The sequence below is a fragment of the Melozone crissalis genome, unplaced genomic scaffold (assembly GCF_028551555.1).
Source record: "Melozone crissalis strain CALT ecotype California unplaced genomic scaffold, PUWL_Pcris_2 ptg000017l_1, whole genome shotgun sequence".
NCBI classification, from domain to species: Eukaryota; Metazoa; Chordata; class Aves; order Passeriformes; family Passerellidae; genus Melozone; species Melozone crissalis.
The window spans coordinates 252,858-271,214 of NW_026535795.1; the positions used below are offsets into that span (position 1 = coordinate 252,858).

The window sequence follows — 18,357 nt, forward strand, 5'->3', positions numbered from 1 at the left end:
TCCTGTCTTTAAAATCTGTCTTGAGGAGTTTTGTTTTAAAGAGATTGCAGTTTATTGTGTGTATCAGTTCTGGGACACACATGAAAGCTCTTAATATGTTTGAAGATTTTTATGGTCTGTCTAAAACTGGTGAGATTTAACACTTTTGAGGGTAGTTATGAGAAGTCTCTCTAGCGGTTCATCACCTGTGTCCTGTCCAGATGAACAACGGAGTAATATTTGTGGAGTCATATTATGCAAAAAATCATGGGAAGGACATAACAAGAAAAAGATATGAACAGTGAAATAAATTTTTAATAATCACCCTTAATAGTGTTCATTCAGTTGTATCGACCAAAAATTGCTTTCTGAAAACAATTTCCTGTGACTGCTTAGGCTGTATTTGCTTATTACTCATTTCTTATTACTCATTATTATATTAATAAGTGGGAAAATTCATTTGGAGAAAGAGAGAGCCTAGGAGGGATTCCCTGCATTTCCTCTGGCTTTCAGAGGCAAGAAAAGCAATTTTGCCTGTTTGAGTGTCATTCAACTGCAGTAAAGGACAGCACCAGGAGAACCAGTTCAGGGCAATGCACCCAACTAATCTGTGTCATCACTACAGGGGCTGATGAATCCTTACATAAAAAAGCTGAGTTCTATATGTATCTCTTTTGGAAAGCTCATTATTTTATGGCTGTGTATAACTGGATGGGTTTGGAAATGTCCTGCTGACAAAAACATCCAAATTATCCCAGTGGAGCTAACTGAATATTTACTTATTTTCTCCCTTTAGGGGATCCAAATACACCAGACAGTATTGCAAATCTGGGCTACTGTTCCCAATGTCCTTGCAGCTGTAGATATAGGCAGCATAATTGTAAAGTGATAGTGGAGATTTCTTTGCTTGTAAGGGATTTTTTAGCTTTAATTCTGCAGCCCCTGCCATTTTTTAGAATCTGGCAATGGAAATTTCAGATTCACATCTAACACGGAAGAGGGCACATCTAATTATTTGGAAGAGTGCACTCTGTCCTTTAATGAGTTTCTTTAAACATGAATCCAGAAGTAGATTTTTGACTGTGATAAACACTTTATACAACTTTAATGGTTACCTGGTATTTGGTTATTCTGGGAGGAGAAAAGCCTTGCATTGACTGTCTGCTGATCACGAGCAACCTTCAGAAGAAGTTTCCATCTGAGGAAAAGATGACTCTCATTCTCTCCTTTTCTATCTTGATGTGGTAATTTACCTTCTCTGTGTTTAATTTCTCCACACAGAGAGAGGGATAAGGCTGTTTATCAGCCAGTAAATGCACAGCTGAGGTAGTTTTTATGGATTATTAATGCACAGGTATGCTAAAATTGTAGCTTTAATTACATTACTAATTGCAAACAGGAAAGTTTCCTAGAGCCTTTATCAAATAGAGACATAGTAAATGGGACTGTGGTTTTGTAAGTCATGGCAACTTGTCATGAAATCTTTTCTCCTGCCTGATTTTATGTCTGAATAAGGCTGTTGAAACCAGCAGGGGTTTTACTTACTGCTGCTTACACAGATATTTCCATGAGATTTAATGTATTTCACAAATTAATGAGTATTCATGAATAAAACTTAACTACTAATATGTGGTTTCCTATGGGTTTTCTTCATCACTTTGAGACCAGACTCAGATGAGTCTGATCTCAGCTATTAAGGCAAATTCTAAACAGTATTCTCAACATTTTTTAATGGTTATAAAAAACCAAACTAAAGGAAACTCACTTGATGAAGGGAGAAATCCAGAGCTTCTCATCAAGAACCTTTCTGGGGTATACACAGAGAGGAAAGTTAGGAGGAAAAATTGCTAAATTTGAAGTACAGGTTGTTCAGAGGTCAGATAATGCCTACACTGCCATGATATGAAGTTATTTCTGTGCTGGTAAAAGCCTTCTTGTGTGGCACACACAAGAAAGACATACAATATGGACACATTGCTTGTGTGCAGATTCTCAAGGTGATTCAAAAGTGTTTCACGCCTAAACCAATAATAATTCTTGTAGTGTTTAAGACTCAGAGGCACCATGCAATTAATAAGGTATTCAGCTATGGTTTCTTTTCTGTTCCCAACAATTCTAATTTCTTTTAGGTTGTCACAAAATGCTGAACTAAAGATTCCAGGGAATGGTCTGAATGATTTTCCAAAGCTTGGGTATCAAATTTAAAACCTGACTTTGTACCTCCAGTGCCTAATGATTTATTTTGTGTGACCCATACTCTGCAGTTGCTGATAGTTCATTTTATTGCCATTAAATAATTTCAGACACTCATTACTGCAACATTCTTTTGCAGCTTTTTTCAATTGCCTTTGGATTTTGTTATCCTAAATGACATTTTATAATTTTTTTTTCTCACCACACCACTTATCCCATTTGTCAGGTCACTGCTGAACAAGTCCTGGCAAATCCCAAGAGAGATGTGAGCAGTGTAGTGCAGATCACACCCATCCAGAGTGAAAACTACTTTGTTTCTTGTCACTCAAGAATTTCAATGCAATTTTAATGCAGTCATTTAAGTTAGAATTACATCTTCCTCATTTCCCATCCATACAGAGGTGAAATATATCCCTACTTCATAGTTTTAAACTACTGCTTAAAAAGTTGAAAACTTCTGTTGCGTTTGCATTCTCTGCTCAAACCTGTTGGTTGTTGCTGGTTTGCAATCAACCCCGTAACACTGATTCCACTGAATTTATTGAATCTTCACCCAAGCAGGCAGAAGAAATAAGGCTCAAGGTTTGTAATTTCTTGCAGAAAGACACACCATGTGTTGTACCAGCTCTAAAATTCCTTATTATTTCCAAAAAGTATAATAAGCTCCCTGAAAAATAGAACTGATGGCCACATTAACTTCCATGCAATAATTTGCAGATAAATCCCATCAAAAACCCCAGTACTCAAGCACCTCTAATAATATGAATTTCATTTTTGCACATTAAAACTGTGATAAAGCCATACTAATTATTTTTAATTATCTCAAGATGAGACTGTCACTCATGTAAGTAATTAGGTAAGTAATTTAAAGTTGGTTAAACAGTAATGCATCTTTCTGCATTGCCTTCAAAGTGCTTATAACTAAATTTAATTTTAAGCAGGATCAAGAAAATAATCACTGATTCAAACATTAATTACTAATTTTAATCCTAATTCATTTAAAAACACACCTTTTTTTTGCAGACTCTGCAAGGCATTAATTGACATTTTACAAAGTGAGTCATTATTTTGGCAAGAAGTATTTTTCAAACAGTGAATCATGACAACCAGAAAGGGCTGTTTAAGAGCTCCAAGGGAGCTTTGGCAGCTCAGTGAAAGCAACTCTATTTAGCAGCAATTTTGCTTCTCCAGGATGACTGGAAAAATTGTGGTAACTCTCTTCTCTTCACACCAGCCAGAGGCACTGCTCTCTGCTTTCACTGCTGCCAGTGGGTGAGAGAGCTGGAGAAAGTGTGTCCTAAAGAAAAGAAACAGCTTTATTGAGACATGCTGGAACAGGACAGAGAACACTTTAGAAGGGTAAGAATCGGGAGGTTTATTGCATTTTTTCTAATCCAGTTTGAAATGGACAGAGTTTGAGCAATCTGTTAAGGATTTGATCCAGGACCCAGAGCCTTGCAACAGAAAGGCTGGGGTTTTTTTGGAGGTTTTCTGTCTAGACCCTCTGTACCTGCTAACTTCCCTTGTTAGGAAGTGGGAGAGTTACAACACCCTCCAAAATTGGGACAGATTTTTGGATGTAAATTCCTTTGGTAAAGAACTACCTTTTTGATATGTAAGTTGTAAGAATTAAACCCAATGGCTGACTGGTTCTATAGGATATGTTAAGAAAAGCTGCATTAATATATCAGTAATTTTTTCGATAGTAGATCTTAAGCCCCGATGAGATTATTATAATGATCATGTGCAATAAGTGACAAATGTTACGCATGGGTTTTACTACTTTTTTCTGCAGCTAATTCAATTGCTCAATTTTGCTCACTCAAATAATAGGCTTTGTAAACTTAAGGGTGACCAGGACTCCACCTAAGGGAGTGTACTGCATGTTGACTACATACAGTCAGCCTACATGTGTTACGCTTACCAATTTCACCTCTCTCACCTTTCAGCTCCTCAGAGAACCCATCTTAGAAGTGAAGAGAGCTTGCATGCTCTCCTGCTGCCCTAGGCACTGCTTCAGCCTTTACAACATGCTTCGCACAAGTTATTTCTTTTTTTGTCAAAGCCTGATGGAAGGAAAACTTTCAGCCAATATCTAGCCCTGACCACTTTTTCTCCTTCAGGCTGTATTTATGTGCAGTTTGAACTGTCCTTACCTTTCTCATTATTATTTTCTTATAAACCATCTGTTTTCTTCAATACCTAGCTAATGCATTTTCATTTATTTGAACAAAGCAGAGAGGCCTGAATACTTCTCCATCATAACTGACCACCTGTTTCCTAGTCCAGGCTTGAGCTTTCATGATTCTATCAAATTGCCTCTGTGTCATCTTGTGACAAACTCTATGACATGGTCCTTTTATTATCAGTTAACAAGAAATATAACAAAATATTTTGTTCAATCTTCAACAGCATGAACTAATATTTGTGTGGAAAAATCTAATCCTACTAATTTCAGCCTGTTCAAAGTCCTTCAGCGTTGTTTTGTATGTGTACCAAGATCCTTTGCAAGATTAGTGTCTCTCAAATCAGCATCACCCCAGCCTGCCAATATATGTGCTTCAGGGGCTAATGATAATGTTCAGCAAACTCAGTTATGGGACAGATTCGCAAGGAATTCCACTCACAGCTGCCACCCAACCATACTCACCTCATCATCAAGCTGCTATAGTTCCCATGTTCTCCATCTTGACTGTTTTGCACATTTTCCACACTTCCACTGTATGAGATATTCCAAATCTACAAAATCTGCACTTGTTCTGTTGTGCCAGGCCTGATTCTTCACTTTTAGCCCTGGAAATTCTGCAGACCTAATCTCTCTTTGCTTGCAAGTTGGTTCATGCATTGCCCTCTTCTTTTTCCACTTGAACCTGTTAATTCCCAGCACTGGTTCAAACGCCACAATTTTACATCATCAAACCATTTTTATTTTCAACCTTAACAGGAGTCTGTGGTCTCCCCCACAGCTTTAGGGGACTGCACAAACAGGAAGAGTTCAGCTCCACACTGTCAGTTTGAGCTGAAATCAAACCCATCTTTCCCCTTGTCACTTAAAGTTCTGACTGCTCCCCATGCCATACAAGCATATCAGAACTTAAAACTGCTCAACAGAATGGAGGGCAAAAGTACCAGCAGGTATAACAGAAAATAAGATCAACCTTCTTTCCTTATAATATAAACCAACTTTTAATAATAAAAACGTCTCTCAAGTTTTAAGTGAGAATAACACATACATTTCAGTGTAAAATAGTGCACAGTGTAAATGCCCTTGGACACCCTTCTCTGCATCTGTCAAGTTGCCAGAGGCTGCAGGCATGGGCCAGGATCTTGCCCAGGCCATTTTGCAGAACACAACTGATGGGGACCCAGGCAGGACTCACTCTACGGGTCCTTTTTTACTTTGGGGTAAAGTAAAAAAGAACCCAGGGGGTGTGGTTCCTATGGTTCTTACAGTACTACGTTCATTTGAAATTCTGGATTCAGAGAAGAAACATCAATTTTTTCTTCAAAAAGCAAATGGTAAGAGTAACTTTTCCAAAATTAACAAAAAGTGCATTGAAATAGAGATCCGCTCATCTGGTTGCGTGCCAGAATGGACACCCAGTACCAAATCTGTACGCCAAAGCTGGCAGTCCATAGGCTGTCCTAGTTCCCTGCAACACGTTGCTGCAGATCAGAGGAAATAAAAAAAGAGAAATAAAGAAAAGAGAAATAAAAAAGAGAAAATAAAAAATAAGTTCCTTCCCCAAAATAACGTCAGTCTGTGAGAGAGGAAAACACATATTAAAAAAATTAAGAAATGAAATTCAGAACAAACTGCATCTACCAATTTGCCATAAACAGTTTTGTGTTCAAGAGAAGATTAGAAAAATTAGAGAGGCCTTCATGTCCAAATGAAAACATCCATTAGTTTTTGAGTTGCTCTGGATGTTAACAAAATAAAATTAAGCCCACTAAAAAACAAACAACAACACAAATAAAACCCCCAAACCTTTATTTTCTAAAATATACATTACTGCAAAGTGCTCCTGGGTTCCTTGACTGGGAGCTGGTTTAAAAGAGGCTGTGGAGGAACAGGAATGGGGAGTTTCTTGCACACCTGCTATGTTAGGGAGGGCTGGTCATGTTAAGGCACTCACTCCAAAAGAACATTATTTCTGTCCTGAGACTGCTGACATGCTTTGATTAGTTTCAGCCAGTAACTTGGAAATAACTACAGTGCTTAAGGTAATACTGACAGAATGAAGAACAATTTTTCAAACAAGTAAAAATAAAGAACATTATATACATGATTCCTTTTTTCTTTTAACTTAAAAGCACCCCTAATACATCTTAATAACTGTATTAAAGACTACTTAAATATTGAAGATTTTAAATAATGTAGATTTTTTTCAGTAAACTGGGAGTAGCTGTGTAACTGCCATTATATTGGTCCCATTTAAAACAATATAATTTTTATTTTCATCTTGTACATATAATAACATGATTGAAAACACATATTATTCCGCTCCACATAAATAAGTATAGTTCTTCTGACCTGTTTTACAAACTACATCTGTTGAAATAATCAGATTATCAGACTGTATTTTTTCTTTGTAAAGTTTTTGTAAAAATCCTATACTCCTCTTCATTAGCACTGATTCCAGAGTATATAATCACAGGGCATTAGTAAAAAGTGTTAATAAAAAACCTGAAAGCTACAGTAAGTAAAATGAAGTAATGATAAGAAGTATTACGGAATGTATACTCTGCAGCATAGAGAGATTATCTCACTGGGCTGAAGTGGAAAATTACTCCAGAAGAAATTCTTTATGTTCCTATTTGATTAAACCATAGATTGTGCTATTCTTTGCTCAAGTGCAGGTCAGATGATGAAAAAGTGGGGTTTATGAAACTACCACTAAAGGGCATTGACCAAAACCTGCTGGCAGTTAAAGGGGGGCCAGGGGCAGTACAGGGAGAGAGAGGAGGTGTCCAGCAGGATTTTCTGAACCAAGCCGTATCTTGAAGTCCACAACTTTCTGGTGGTTGCACAAACAAGTCACCAAGAGAACTGTGCTTTCTTGAAGCATAATGGTCATTTTCCAGGCATCTGAATGGCAGCAGCATCCATTCTTGTCTGGTGTGTTTGTTTCAAGAATTTGAAGTCAAAGAAATGCATGGATCCTGCATGGGCTCCAGGAGTTCAGAGGCAGATTGCTGACGCCTGGGCCAGCAGGTCCCTCTCCTCCAGAGCACAGCAGCACCATCGGGGTCGGTTTGCAGGGTCTTCGGTCAGGGCTCCTCAGAGCCCAGCGCTCTCGTGGGGCTGCCAGGAGGTGCCTCTTACTCCTACAAATCCCCTTCTGTAGGTGGCTGGCACAACCTATAGAGTCTTTAGTGCAGAGGAAGAGTGGGGAATTAAAGATCACGGGGATAATGACAAAGTTACTGGATTCACATACAAGGTCAGCAGCTTCTTTGTTACTCTGCAAGCTTTAGTGGTAATGATGTATCAAGCATACTCCTACTGTTAATCTTAGTGATTGCAAGTTTAGAAGTGCCACTGACCATTTGTTAACTAAAGCATTTACAATCATTGTTTACAATATTATTTGAGACTCTCCATCACTTACTCTTAACCTTGGTTCAATTTGGTTTTTCAACAGTCCCTTCTCTCTTTTTCTATTTCTTTTGATTTTAAACCCAGTTCAGCACTTTTCCTGAACAAAAAAGTTCTCCCTGTCATACAGGCTGGGGTACCAAAAACATAAAAGAACATATCTGCTTGTTGACATGCTTGAACAAATCTTAAAATTAATAATCATCTTAGAGAAATTTTTGACTCACAATATTAACAAATTGAGAATAGTGGTTAAACACATGTTGACCACTAAGCACATGTTGACTTGTCATTCACGTATGTTTTGGTGAGCTTTTACTTGGCTTTTTTCTTCTTTACATCAGAATAAACTCAAGTCTTTTATAACTTCTCTTTCAAGACAGCTATTACAGATTTGTATTAAGAAATATAATCCTGGGAGTTAATTCACCAGATGTCCTTTTAACTTCACTGAGCTTTGTTTTGCATTATGATGGAACCCAGTAGGAACACACATATCTGAGTTTTATTGTCCTGAAATAATCCAAGTAAATAGTTCTGGAATTTTTCACTGTGATTTAGAGTGTACTCAAAAGAAAAAAAAAAGCCTGATCTTGTGATTTGTTTTTAAAACTGCTTCTTTTTGAAAGCAACATGGTTATGGCCATATCAATGGAGCCAAAGTAATGTGTGGCCATTAATATGGCAAAATACCTACACTGCCAAAACACTGATGGATGGCACCCCAGCCATGGTACAGGAGCCAACACCATTGTTTTATTTGTTTTTGAAATAGCAATTAAAATTTAACAGAAGGATAAGGTTCTAAATGCAAAATTCTACTCTTTTTAATATCTCTGAGTTAATGAACCAAGACTGTTAGAGGGAACATCACCAGTGTCTCTAAAGTTTAAAATAATTTTCTATAAACATTTTGAGGAGTAGACAGGAGAGAAAAAAAAAGAAAAATTAAAAGAAGGGCTAATATAGACTAACTCAGAAGTCTTAATGGGCAAATAAGATATCAGTGTTTAAGGATGTTTTCTTAACACTGAACCAATGTGCTCTTTGGAGGACTCAGGCACGAGCAAACACACTTATTCTGTCTGAAGATATGACACACACTTTGCTAGACCTTTGCTGATGCCAGATGCTGGACCTTTTCTGGTGCCAGAATTGTTTTGCCTTAATGTAAAAATTGCCGTTAATAACAACAGAAACAGAAGTTTCTCTGGTATTTGTACAGACAGATTCCGTATATATCGTCATCTAAACCATGACAAATTGTTACTGCCATTGTGGGAAAATGCTGTCATACAGTTTATTGAAGAACATTCTTTTCTCTCTGAGAGGTGAAATTGGAAGAAACTGACCAAAGATACTTTACTTAAAAGTAAATGTATTATTCTCTTGTAGAGAGATATGAACATCTCTATCTCCCATTAGATGCAGTGGGATTCACAAATGCACAGTACTTTTCAAAGCTGCCTTCTAGACAAACCCATATATAACCCTGGGAAACTGAGGTTCCTTAGGGCTGCGTTACTGTGTGGTTACTCTGACTGGAAGTGCTTGCTCTTAAACCTGCTCTTCCAGAACTAACCATCAGATTCTTGTAAGTACACTACTGTATTGTCTTTGCATATCTGCAGTCAAATTTGCTGTTCAGGAATTTTTCTTTCTAAACATTCCAGAGACGACTGACCATCACTAGCTTTGCCAACTCCTAGAAACAGTCCAAAAAAGATCAGCTATGTTTGATTCAGAAAATGCAGAAATCCTTGAATTTGATGATCTGTAAATTGTAAGCATCAAACGTGATTAATCTATAGTGTGTACTTAGTTTAGTACAGGGAGAAAAAAGAATGATTTTTTTTTTCTTTTTTTCCAGTATTGCTACTAAGATCATCTTTGGTTACAGCAGGAACTCCACAATTTTTACAGAAACAAAATTAGCACTCAGAGAAAATGTATAATACATAATAACCTACCGAGGTGCATGCTGTGGCATTTGGTCCATCACTTTCAGATTCTTGGCAGAGATTTCAACCCTTGGTCCCTGTGGAAACAGAGAATTTTTGGTACCAACAGTATTGATAAAGCAAATGATCCTTAGGAAAAAATATTATAATGGGAGTGTGGTTCCTATTTGAGAATCCATTAACTACTTCTAAAATACTTGGAATCCATTGGGTGGATACAATTATCATCTATGTTAACCTAAAAGATAAATTAGTCCCAAACTACTTTACAAGCAGTGCTGTCTAGCACTAGGTAATTTCTGCTAATTTAACACTATGATTGAGACTTTGTTTTTTTTCTGTACAGAAATTGTCTGAAATATTCTGCACATTCTCTCTTTTCTGTCAAGGCACACACAATATACACTGAGGCATAGGTTTGAATTGCTGTAGAAGCTGTACATATAAAAGTTAACTTGTTTGTCTCACACACAGGTGTAGTTATTCGGCCATTAGTAGGAGTTGGGACTTGCAGGTTTGCAGTGCACAAAGTACCGTGCCACAGCACAATAAACTGGTGTCTGCACCATGATGTCACTGGACAACGGTGGCATGCAGCAGACACATGCAAACGCTCACCTGCTTTCGCATGATGTCTGTAGCTTGCATGATACACTTGGGCAGGAGTCCATGGCTGCGGGCCAGTATGGCTGCTTGCTCCAGGGACACGCTCAGCGTACTCCTGAACAAGGGAACAAGAGTTAGGAAATCACAGATCATAGCTTAGAAAATATAAATAGGCTTAGAAAGTATAAATGTGCAGAACACTTACCTGTTAAGTATTGCTTCCATTAGCTATTTACTTTTATTTACTTCTTTAGATTTTTTTACATTAAAAACTATTAAATGACCTCAGTCTTGCTGCACCTGGATATGGCAATTATTTGCGTCTCCAACATCATTACTACAAGGCTGTGTGTCACTGCTCTTCTGCATTGATTTATTTTAAAGGGATTCACAAATTAATCTTTACTTTTGAGACACTGGCAGAATAGTGGTGTGTTTCAAAATCAACGTGTGCATAAACACCAATATTTTAAAGCTATTTTTGAGCAACTTCCTACATTTTCAGTGTGCAACTGAAGACAATGCTGACTACAACTTCTATGCAACAAGATCACTTGGTTAGTTGCATTGGATGAGGCATTGAAACACAAAATTTTTTGTGTCAATACTACTTATTGACAAAAGTATTAAAAGTTTCAACCTATCCTGAAGTAAAGACGGCAGCAGATTTAGATCCTTATTACATTCTCTTAAAACTTCCCTTATATTGCTTTAAATAGGATCGCATCTCTAGAAAGGACAGAAGCTGCCATCACAGCAGTAGCACACAGGTTTAACCCTCTCTCACCTCTGCATCCCAGTGGCACACATGGTGATCTGACAGGCTCCCAGCCGGTAACAGAGCTCAGAGGATATGGGAAGCAGGCCAGCTCCTGATGAGGCATTGCTGGAACATCCTGACTGCATTGGCTTTGTACTAATGAAAGACTTCAGCAGCCTGCAAAGCTCATCCATTGCATTGATAGGGCGAATAAGCTAAACAAAGCAATACAAAAACAATCCACAGCATATTAACACCAAGCTATAAAGACATTTACAAGTCTTTATACTATTGTCTAAGCACAATATTCTAGACAAGCGTAATTGCCTCACAGTAACAACTATTTACAATATTTATGAACTTTGGAAGTGTCAAAATAAAATTACTTATGCTTGGGACAATTTTTTATCACAAATCACACAGATTGTTTACAATGTGTATTACAATTGCAAAGACGTTCCCTGCAGTAGCATTTTAATGCTTTACATGCATATATGCACATCACCTGCCCCGTTAGACAGACTGCCTACATGTGAGATGCTGGGCAGCACTATTTTCTTGATTTCTCTGCAACAAAGTGTACATAGTGAACAAAGAGTAACAAATTGCAAATTGAACATTTGTTAGTTTTCATGCATCTGTGGGAGAGAAAAATGAGCCCATTCTGTCTGGCATCAGACACCATGTTTGGCAAGGGCAGGCAGGGCCACACAGAGTCTCCTTAGTGCTGCAGCGAAGGGGGTTTGTGTCTACCCTGAACACTTTCTTCTCAACAAAAGAACTGTAGCCAAGCTTCAGAGAAATTCAGATCCCCCCCTTTAAGGTCGGGAATATTTTAAAATGCTGTTTGTGTTTGTATAGATCTGCCATACAGATATCCAACAACTGGAATTTTAGAGAAGTTGAAATAATACTTCCATGAGAGAATTTGTTGCAGAAATAAGCACAGAAACAATACCTGGTCAATCTTCACTGCAGTAGTACTGGAATCAGTGGGCAAGTTGGATCTTTCTAGGTAAAATGTCCTGCAAAAAGGCCAGTAGGTACTACATTAGTTGGGTTTTCCCCACTTCAAGCGCATATATGTATACTATCTTGTATAAAACAGCTGAGAAGGCTATGCTAAAAATCTTGCACTTGAAGATCTGCTTCCTTATTGAACCATTGAGATTGCAGTATTTTACAGAGTCTGCACTAACATATTCCAAATCCCCAAATAAGAACAATATAATTCTAGCTCTGCACAAAACTCTGAGGTCAAATCTGCATTCCTTCTGAATGGGCTAATCTATTGGGAAAAAATTATTAAGTTTCCCACACAATAAGGATCTCCAAAAATCCTATTTGTACAAAAACCTCATCCGGAATGGAACATCTTTTTCATTAAATTTTAAGGCCCTTAATAAGGAGTGCTCTGAAATTGTCAATGTCTTTTAAGGCAAAGCAGAAGTACAAAATACCTGAGTTTACGGTAGTATTGCTGCACTTTTTCGAGTGAAACACCATTAATTTGCTGTGGGAGTTCTTCTAGAGATGAACCAGCTGGTTGTGATTGCCCCTCTGTACTCTCCAGAGCTGAAGAAGAAAACACTTTACTAAAGCTATGTTATTAGTGTTTTTTTTAAATTCATTTATTTAACTCTGTATCGCCTCATTGCTCAGCAGATGACTGTTGGATCATGTCAAGGCTGATTCTGTCAGTCTATAAATTTAATGCTTTTCCCAGTATGGGAGTACAGTGGTAGCATCACAGAGATGAGTTTCACAGAAAGCAGTTCTGTCTGACAGCAATTACTCCCCATTGGTGGTCCCTTGAAAGAAATTTCCTGTGTTATATTTTGGTGTGAATATTTGCTTATCAAGTTGATTTCTAGCTCAGATGATTCTGTCACGGTGTTCGCTTCTTAAAACACTTCTCTGTAGCCTGGGCACATCTCTTAATCCTACACTAGATCAAACTATCCATATAGTCCAGTATAATATCTCTATGGCTGAGGCATAAAAAAGCCCCAAACAAGCACATCTTGTTCTCATGACTGTGTCTAATTCTAAAGTCCAGCACTCCCCCAGGGCCCTAAAATAGAAATATCTGGTTCCTAAGTGAGTCTGCAGGTCTCAGCTGCTTTTTTAAAAGCTTCATGGTCATTTTTTATTTTTAATCTTTCAAAATCAGTAGCTAGCTTATTTTTCTCAAGAAAGCTTTTTATAGCCACCTTTTGTAAAGAGCACTGTGTGCAGTTTCAAGGTTCCCCCATTCTGAAACCGAGCAGGCAGTTTGGAGAAGTAGTAGCTGTCAAGATAAAAGATAACCTTCAAGGCCTGACGACTTCCTTCGATGTGGTAGACGACATGAGTATCTGGAGAAATAAAGATAAAACAATTGCTGATTTACCACAGCAGAAGAATTGTGAAACCATTGCTATTTGAGTTTGTTAAATTATCTAATGACATATCACATCACCATAAGGTGAATAAGGGAGAGTCTTTATGGAGAGAATGCAGGCTCTGAAATCTTATACTTAAAAGATCATAGTGTGACCTAGTATGATGTTTGATCCAAATACAGTAAATATGGTTAATAATTAGAATCCCATGTTGTTTCATGGCATTTCATATCCAGTAGACATGAAGAGAGTGATCTGGCAGGGTAAGACACTGGACACTGAAAAGCTGGGAATTCACCACAGCGAGCATGGTGCTAATTCTCTGTCATATCTCCTCTCCCTGCCCAAATCACACAGATGAGGCACAATGGCACGGGCAACAGCTACACAGCACAGAACATGCACCACCATTCCATCGTGTCAGTCCTGCTTTAGGGGCTGTGTGCTTGCAAGAGAAGCTGAAGGAATACAGCAGTGCTTCAGAGAAGCTGCCCAGTGCTCTCCCGGTGTGACATGGTCTCTTAGATTTACAATCATAGAGGATATTAGTCCATAGAACATACCAAAAAAAAAAGTGCCTCAAAGAAACAGGGAATACTCACTTGCTACAAGACTTTCATCCAGCTGCTTGAAAAAAAAGGCAACTTTGTCTAGTTCAGCCAGAGTAACCTGGATGTCTTCCAGCATGGTGCGCTCCTCCTTCTGTAGGGCAAGGCAACCGACACAAATAGGTTATTATCTGCCAGAAGATGAGTGACAGGAAGGTACTATTGTTAGGGGCATGGTTTGGTTCAGGACACTTAAAGTAGAGTGCAGAGCCTTCCATTAGCTCCATCCCAGCTAGAAAATTACCAACAGCTTTTTAACTCTGTGATACAACTATAACCACCCTTTGCTAAGACGTCATTTGATGTGATTCACGGAGTCGAGAGGGTTAAAAACAGAGTAAGTTTGAAAGGATCTCTTTCTCCAAACTTCACAAATGTAAAGAACAGCTTATCAGTTCCTGCAAAATAAATATTGATACCTTCTATGCAATGCAAACAAATAGCAGTTACACACATAGATAGTTAGGACTGTATTTTATAAAAAATCTCCACACTCAATCTACAATGTCTACAAAGAGGAAAAAAACCTCCCTTCTCTATAATATTAGAGCTACTTGTCTGTCTTATGCGTCTCTTTTCTTAGCATTTTTAGAGTTTCAGCAGCTGATCTCCTGTAGCTGGGGCTCATCTGTTCATTAGGTGCAAATTAACCATGCATGCACGGCTCCTCTCCTTAGACCTGGTGCCTCAAGACCCAGCACCACAGACTTCTCACCACAGAGAGAGACTGAACTCTGTTTGGCTGAACTCCTGCAATACTCAGAACTTCTTCACCCGTTTGGGAGATGCGTGTCCTCACCAGGGGATGGCAGAGGACACTCATGCTATCAACAGCTGGGCACTAAAAGCTCTCTAAATGCAGTAGTATTATTCCAAATATGAAGGCTGACTGTTTTCTATAGTGTTCTAGTGTGACAATGGGTCCAGCATTTGTGCAGAGATGAATATGCCTAGATAAGGAATAAGGCACTTGGCTGTCAGCTGTGGAAATCCCCAGAGTTTGCAGTAGTGAGAGTCTGAATATGCTGCTGGAATGCAGGTAAGAGGTACAACAGCTCTGGCTGTGCTGAGTGGCAGAGAATCACACAGGCAAACATAAGCAGACTCAAGGATACCACAATTCTTATTCTTACCACAGTGGGGGAGAGAAGAGACTGGTAGTTCAGTAAAACTCCAGTGGCTGCTATCTGTTCCAGCCATTTTCTGCTAGCATCTCTGCTGCTCTCTTCATACTCCCCATTGTTGTTGTAACGATAGTTGAGAGCAGCCAGTAACTGCTCCGAAAAGGTGCAAACAGCAGCCACAAGAGACTGACAGAAGATGGAATCATGTCTCAGTTGTAGCTCAGTATCTGTCAGAGAAGGGGAGAGAAGCATAAAGAAGTTATGAATACACACATCTTCCTTCTCACTGCCAACAAAGCAGTTTATGTGTGTGTGTGTGTGTGTGTGTGCGCGCACGCACATAATGTTTGGCTTCTGCTGTAGCTTTGCAATGACTTCACAGATAACCCCTCCTTGCTATGTGACCTGGATGGATAGATAAAGACAGCACAGCTGGCACATGCACATGTTGCAAAATTTTCTAGTCCAATTGACTCTTCATTATTCCCTCTGCATGCTCCTTCTGACTGGAAAGAAACTAACTATTGGAAAGTAACTAGCTCCTTAGTTACAGCCATTCCCTTCTTTTTACACTTACAGGAGCAAGAGAATTATTGAAAGAAGGTCCCCACCATTACTTCTCTCCTGGGCTATTAGAGATTAATCTTCCCCCATCCATCTGTATTTTGTGGGCATCCCATATGCCTAATACATTAACTGGGCCCATCCATATGGTACCAATTGGTTTGTTTCTTGGGAGAATTTCCCCCATGTTAATTTTGCTTCCAGTGTGCCTGCCAGGCATCCACATGCTGGTCAAATCAATCTTGTCATGCTTCAGGGGATTGCAGGCCAGAGAGGCACATGAATAAGTAAAGAGTTACTTCCCAGGCATCCCCAGCCCCTCCAGCACGTTCTGCAGTGCTGCAGCAGCCTCTCATTGGCAAGGCACTGCTCCCAAGGTAAAGAAGCTGAAGACATCACTCAGAGGCTTCGAAGGTCTGGATTATTTTCATAAGCACTGAACACAATAGACTGACTAACACACTCCAGGCCCTGGGCCATATTCTCAGCTTAAGGGCAATGATCCTTCTTTCCAGCGGATGTTCATGGTAATGCTGCAGGAGATGGGGCATCCATAGAGAGACACTTTGGGAGACATTTTATCTGCTATCAAAACCCAGCCTTTATGGTCAGTAGACTGGCACACAGCATGGATTGGACAGACTCACAGACTAGCCCTGGCAGAGGCTGAGAGATAAGTCAGAGACATACAAATCTCTGATCTTCGTTCTATGAAGATTTGAGAATCAAGTGTGGCACCAGTTTCCAGTTACATATTATGTTATTTTCAAACAAAAGGACTCCAAGTGCTACAATTACAAGAAGACTGTGCCCAGGTTCCTTGTAAAGACCTGTCCCTTGCTCTGCAAGTACGTTTAGCATGTGGTAACAGGTTCCTGATGTCTCCAGTATATTTGGGTTCTCCTTGCACATGTAAGGTTTTCATCTGTTCTTGGCTGTAATTTCAGTATGCCTGCTCTGTTTGGAATGATGACAGAGTCCATGGGCTCAAAAAAGTTGTGCAATAGATCTAATTTTTGCTGCATGTTCTCACCACAGCAGGAAGAGTAAAGGGAAGGAGGGTTCTCTTCCGTCTGAGAAGGAGGACTGTACAAAGGAAAAAATGAAGACAGAAAAACCCTGTCTTAGGGAATTCTTGGGTATTTTTTTTTGGTTAAAAAACACAGTCTTAGGGACTTCTTGGGTAAGTTGTTTTGTAAAAAATGAAAACCCCTTACCTGTGCATTTTAACAAGGCCAAAAGAAGCTGATTCTTCCCATCTAAAACAGTGAAGAAAAGAAATGCTGTAGTCAACATTATACCATGGTACATGTGATTGCAGCTGGTTAACAGTTCCCTAATTCCCCCCAAATGCCTGGCACCTGCATGGCCATGTCTATTTACTCCGATAGCCCCGTGCACAGACATGTTCATGACTGAAAAAAACTAAGTGTAGCAAAGAATTTTACTGGCTACATGATCCGTTAACTACCATGAATTACTGGAAACAAATTGCATTTGCAGATGAAACCCTAGGGAGGTGATTACTATTCAGTGCTTCACACTGATCTGTAAACTTCAGCTTCATCTCCTGTTTCAGTTCAACCAGACTGCAGCGGTTTAGGATGTTGTAATATCTGATTAGCATTCACTTCACAGTTTGGAATATACCAAACATCTCTCTCTTCAATTTCTACAAGGGTTTAAAAAGCACAGGAAGATAGATCAGTCTGACATCAATCTGAGCGGGCTGATGAAATAAAGTAAGGGGGGAAAAGTTCTCTGGAATTGCTGCACAGGTGCCATTTTACCATAAAGCACCGGGACTCTGCAAACCATAATCTGCTGTACCTGGTCCTCTCTAGAGCCTGGGACAGCCTTATTACAAAATGAGTTAAAATTATGAAATCAACTGCTAGGTTTGATTAAGATCTCTTCTCCCTGAAGCTAGTAACAAAGATTTCCTTATTTACAGACCTTCCACATGTTTCTGTATGATGTCAACAAGGTTCTTGATGCGCAGTGGAAGGTTCCATGGATCTTCCTGAATGCTGGCTTGAATATTATTCCGGCACCTAACTGTGGTTTCTTCCTTCTGTTTAAATTCTAGAAAACATGGAGTGTGTTAGCCATTTAAGAAATGCCACATAACTAAGAATGGCTTAGGAGTTAGAATGTGAATACAGATGAAAACAGATAAGCAGTACCAATGGCAGTAACTGAGAATTCAAAAGATCCTTTAATAGAACTAACAGAGAGGGCAAAAACCCATGGTCCCATTATCAGCAGTCTCCCTGCACTGCTTTCAGGACTGTGGGCCTGGATGACATGCACAGTGCGGGGAGCTCTGCCCCACTCACTAGACAAAGAACCCCTGCTTCCTCTGCCTTTAATGACCTGCAGGCAGCTGTACTGGGTAGGTCCAGAGAATAAGATCTACTTTTTGGCTGCAACTGTCACATCCCATTGTACGATGAGAAGAATGCTTTTGCCTAATGAAAGCTAACTATTAATTATAGAGTAGAAAATTTATTCTCCACAGCTTACCTATGTAGTTAAGCCAAACACCTCATTTTTTGTGATGAAGTGCATAAGCA

General features: G+C 39.1%; 2 protein-coding genes across 2 annotated transcripts in view; one reads left to right on the forward strand and one right to left on the reverse strand.

The window, feature by feature from the left end:
- LOC128936132 (skin secretory protein xP2-like) overlaps nucleotides 1-18,357 on the forward strand; it is a 199,561-nt gene that overhangs the window by 78,345 nt on the left and 102,859 nt on the right. The window lies entirely within an intron of this gene.
- Nucleotides 2,581-18,357, reverse strand: part of PREX1 (phosphatidylinositol-3,4,5-trisphosphate dependent Rac exchange factor 1) — a 118,748-nt gene continuing 102,971 nt past the window's right edge. Inside the window, exons 30-40 of the mRNA XM_054274404.1 lie at nucleotides 17,738-17,866; nucleotides 16,999-17,040; nucleotides 15,227-15,444; nucleotides 14,088-14,187; nucleotides 13,315-13,458; nucleotides 12,562-12,676; nucleotides 12,060-12,126; nucleotides 11,129-11,316; nucleotides 10,354-10,456; nucleotides 9,745-9,812; nucleotides 2,581-7,546 (exon numbers count right to left, since the gene is read on the reverse strand). Coding sequence (XP_054130379.1) covers nucleotides 7,504-7,546; nucleotides 9,745-9,812; nucleotides 10,354-10,456; nucleotides 11,129-11,316; nucleotides 12,060-12,126; nucleotides 12,562-12,676; nucleotides 13,315-13,458; nucleotides 14,088-14,187; nucleotides 15,227-15,444; nucleotides 16,999-17,040; nucleotides 17,738-17,866 — 1,217 coding nt within the window. The 3' untranslated portion in view covers nucleotides 2,581-7,503. The remainder of the gene's footprint in view (nucleotides 7,547-9,744; nucleotides 9,813-10,353; nucleotides 10,457-11,128; nucleotides 11,317-12,059; nucleotides 12,127-12,561; nucleotides 12,677-13,314; nucleotides 13,459-14,087; nucleotides 14,188-15,226; nucleotides 15,445-16,998; nucleotides 17,041-17,737; nucleotides 17,867-18,357) is intronic.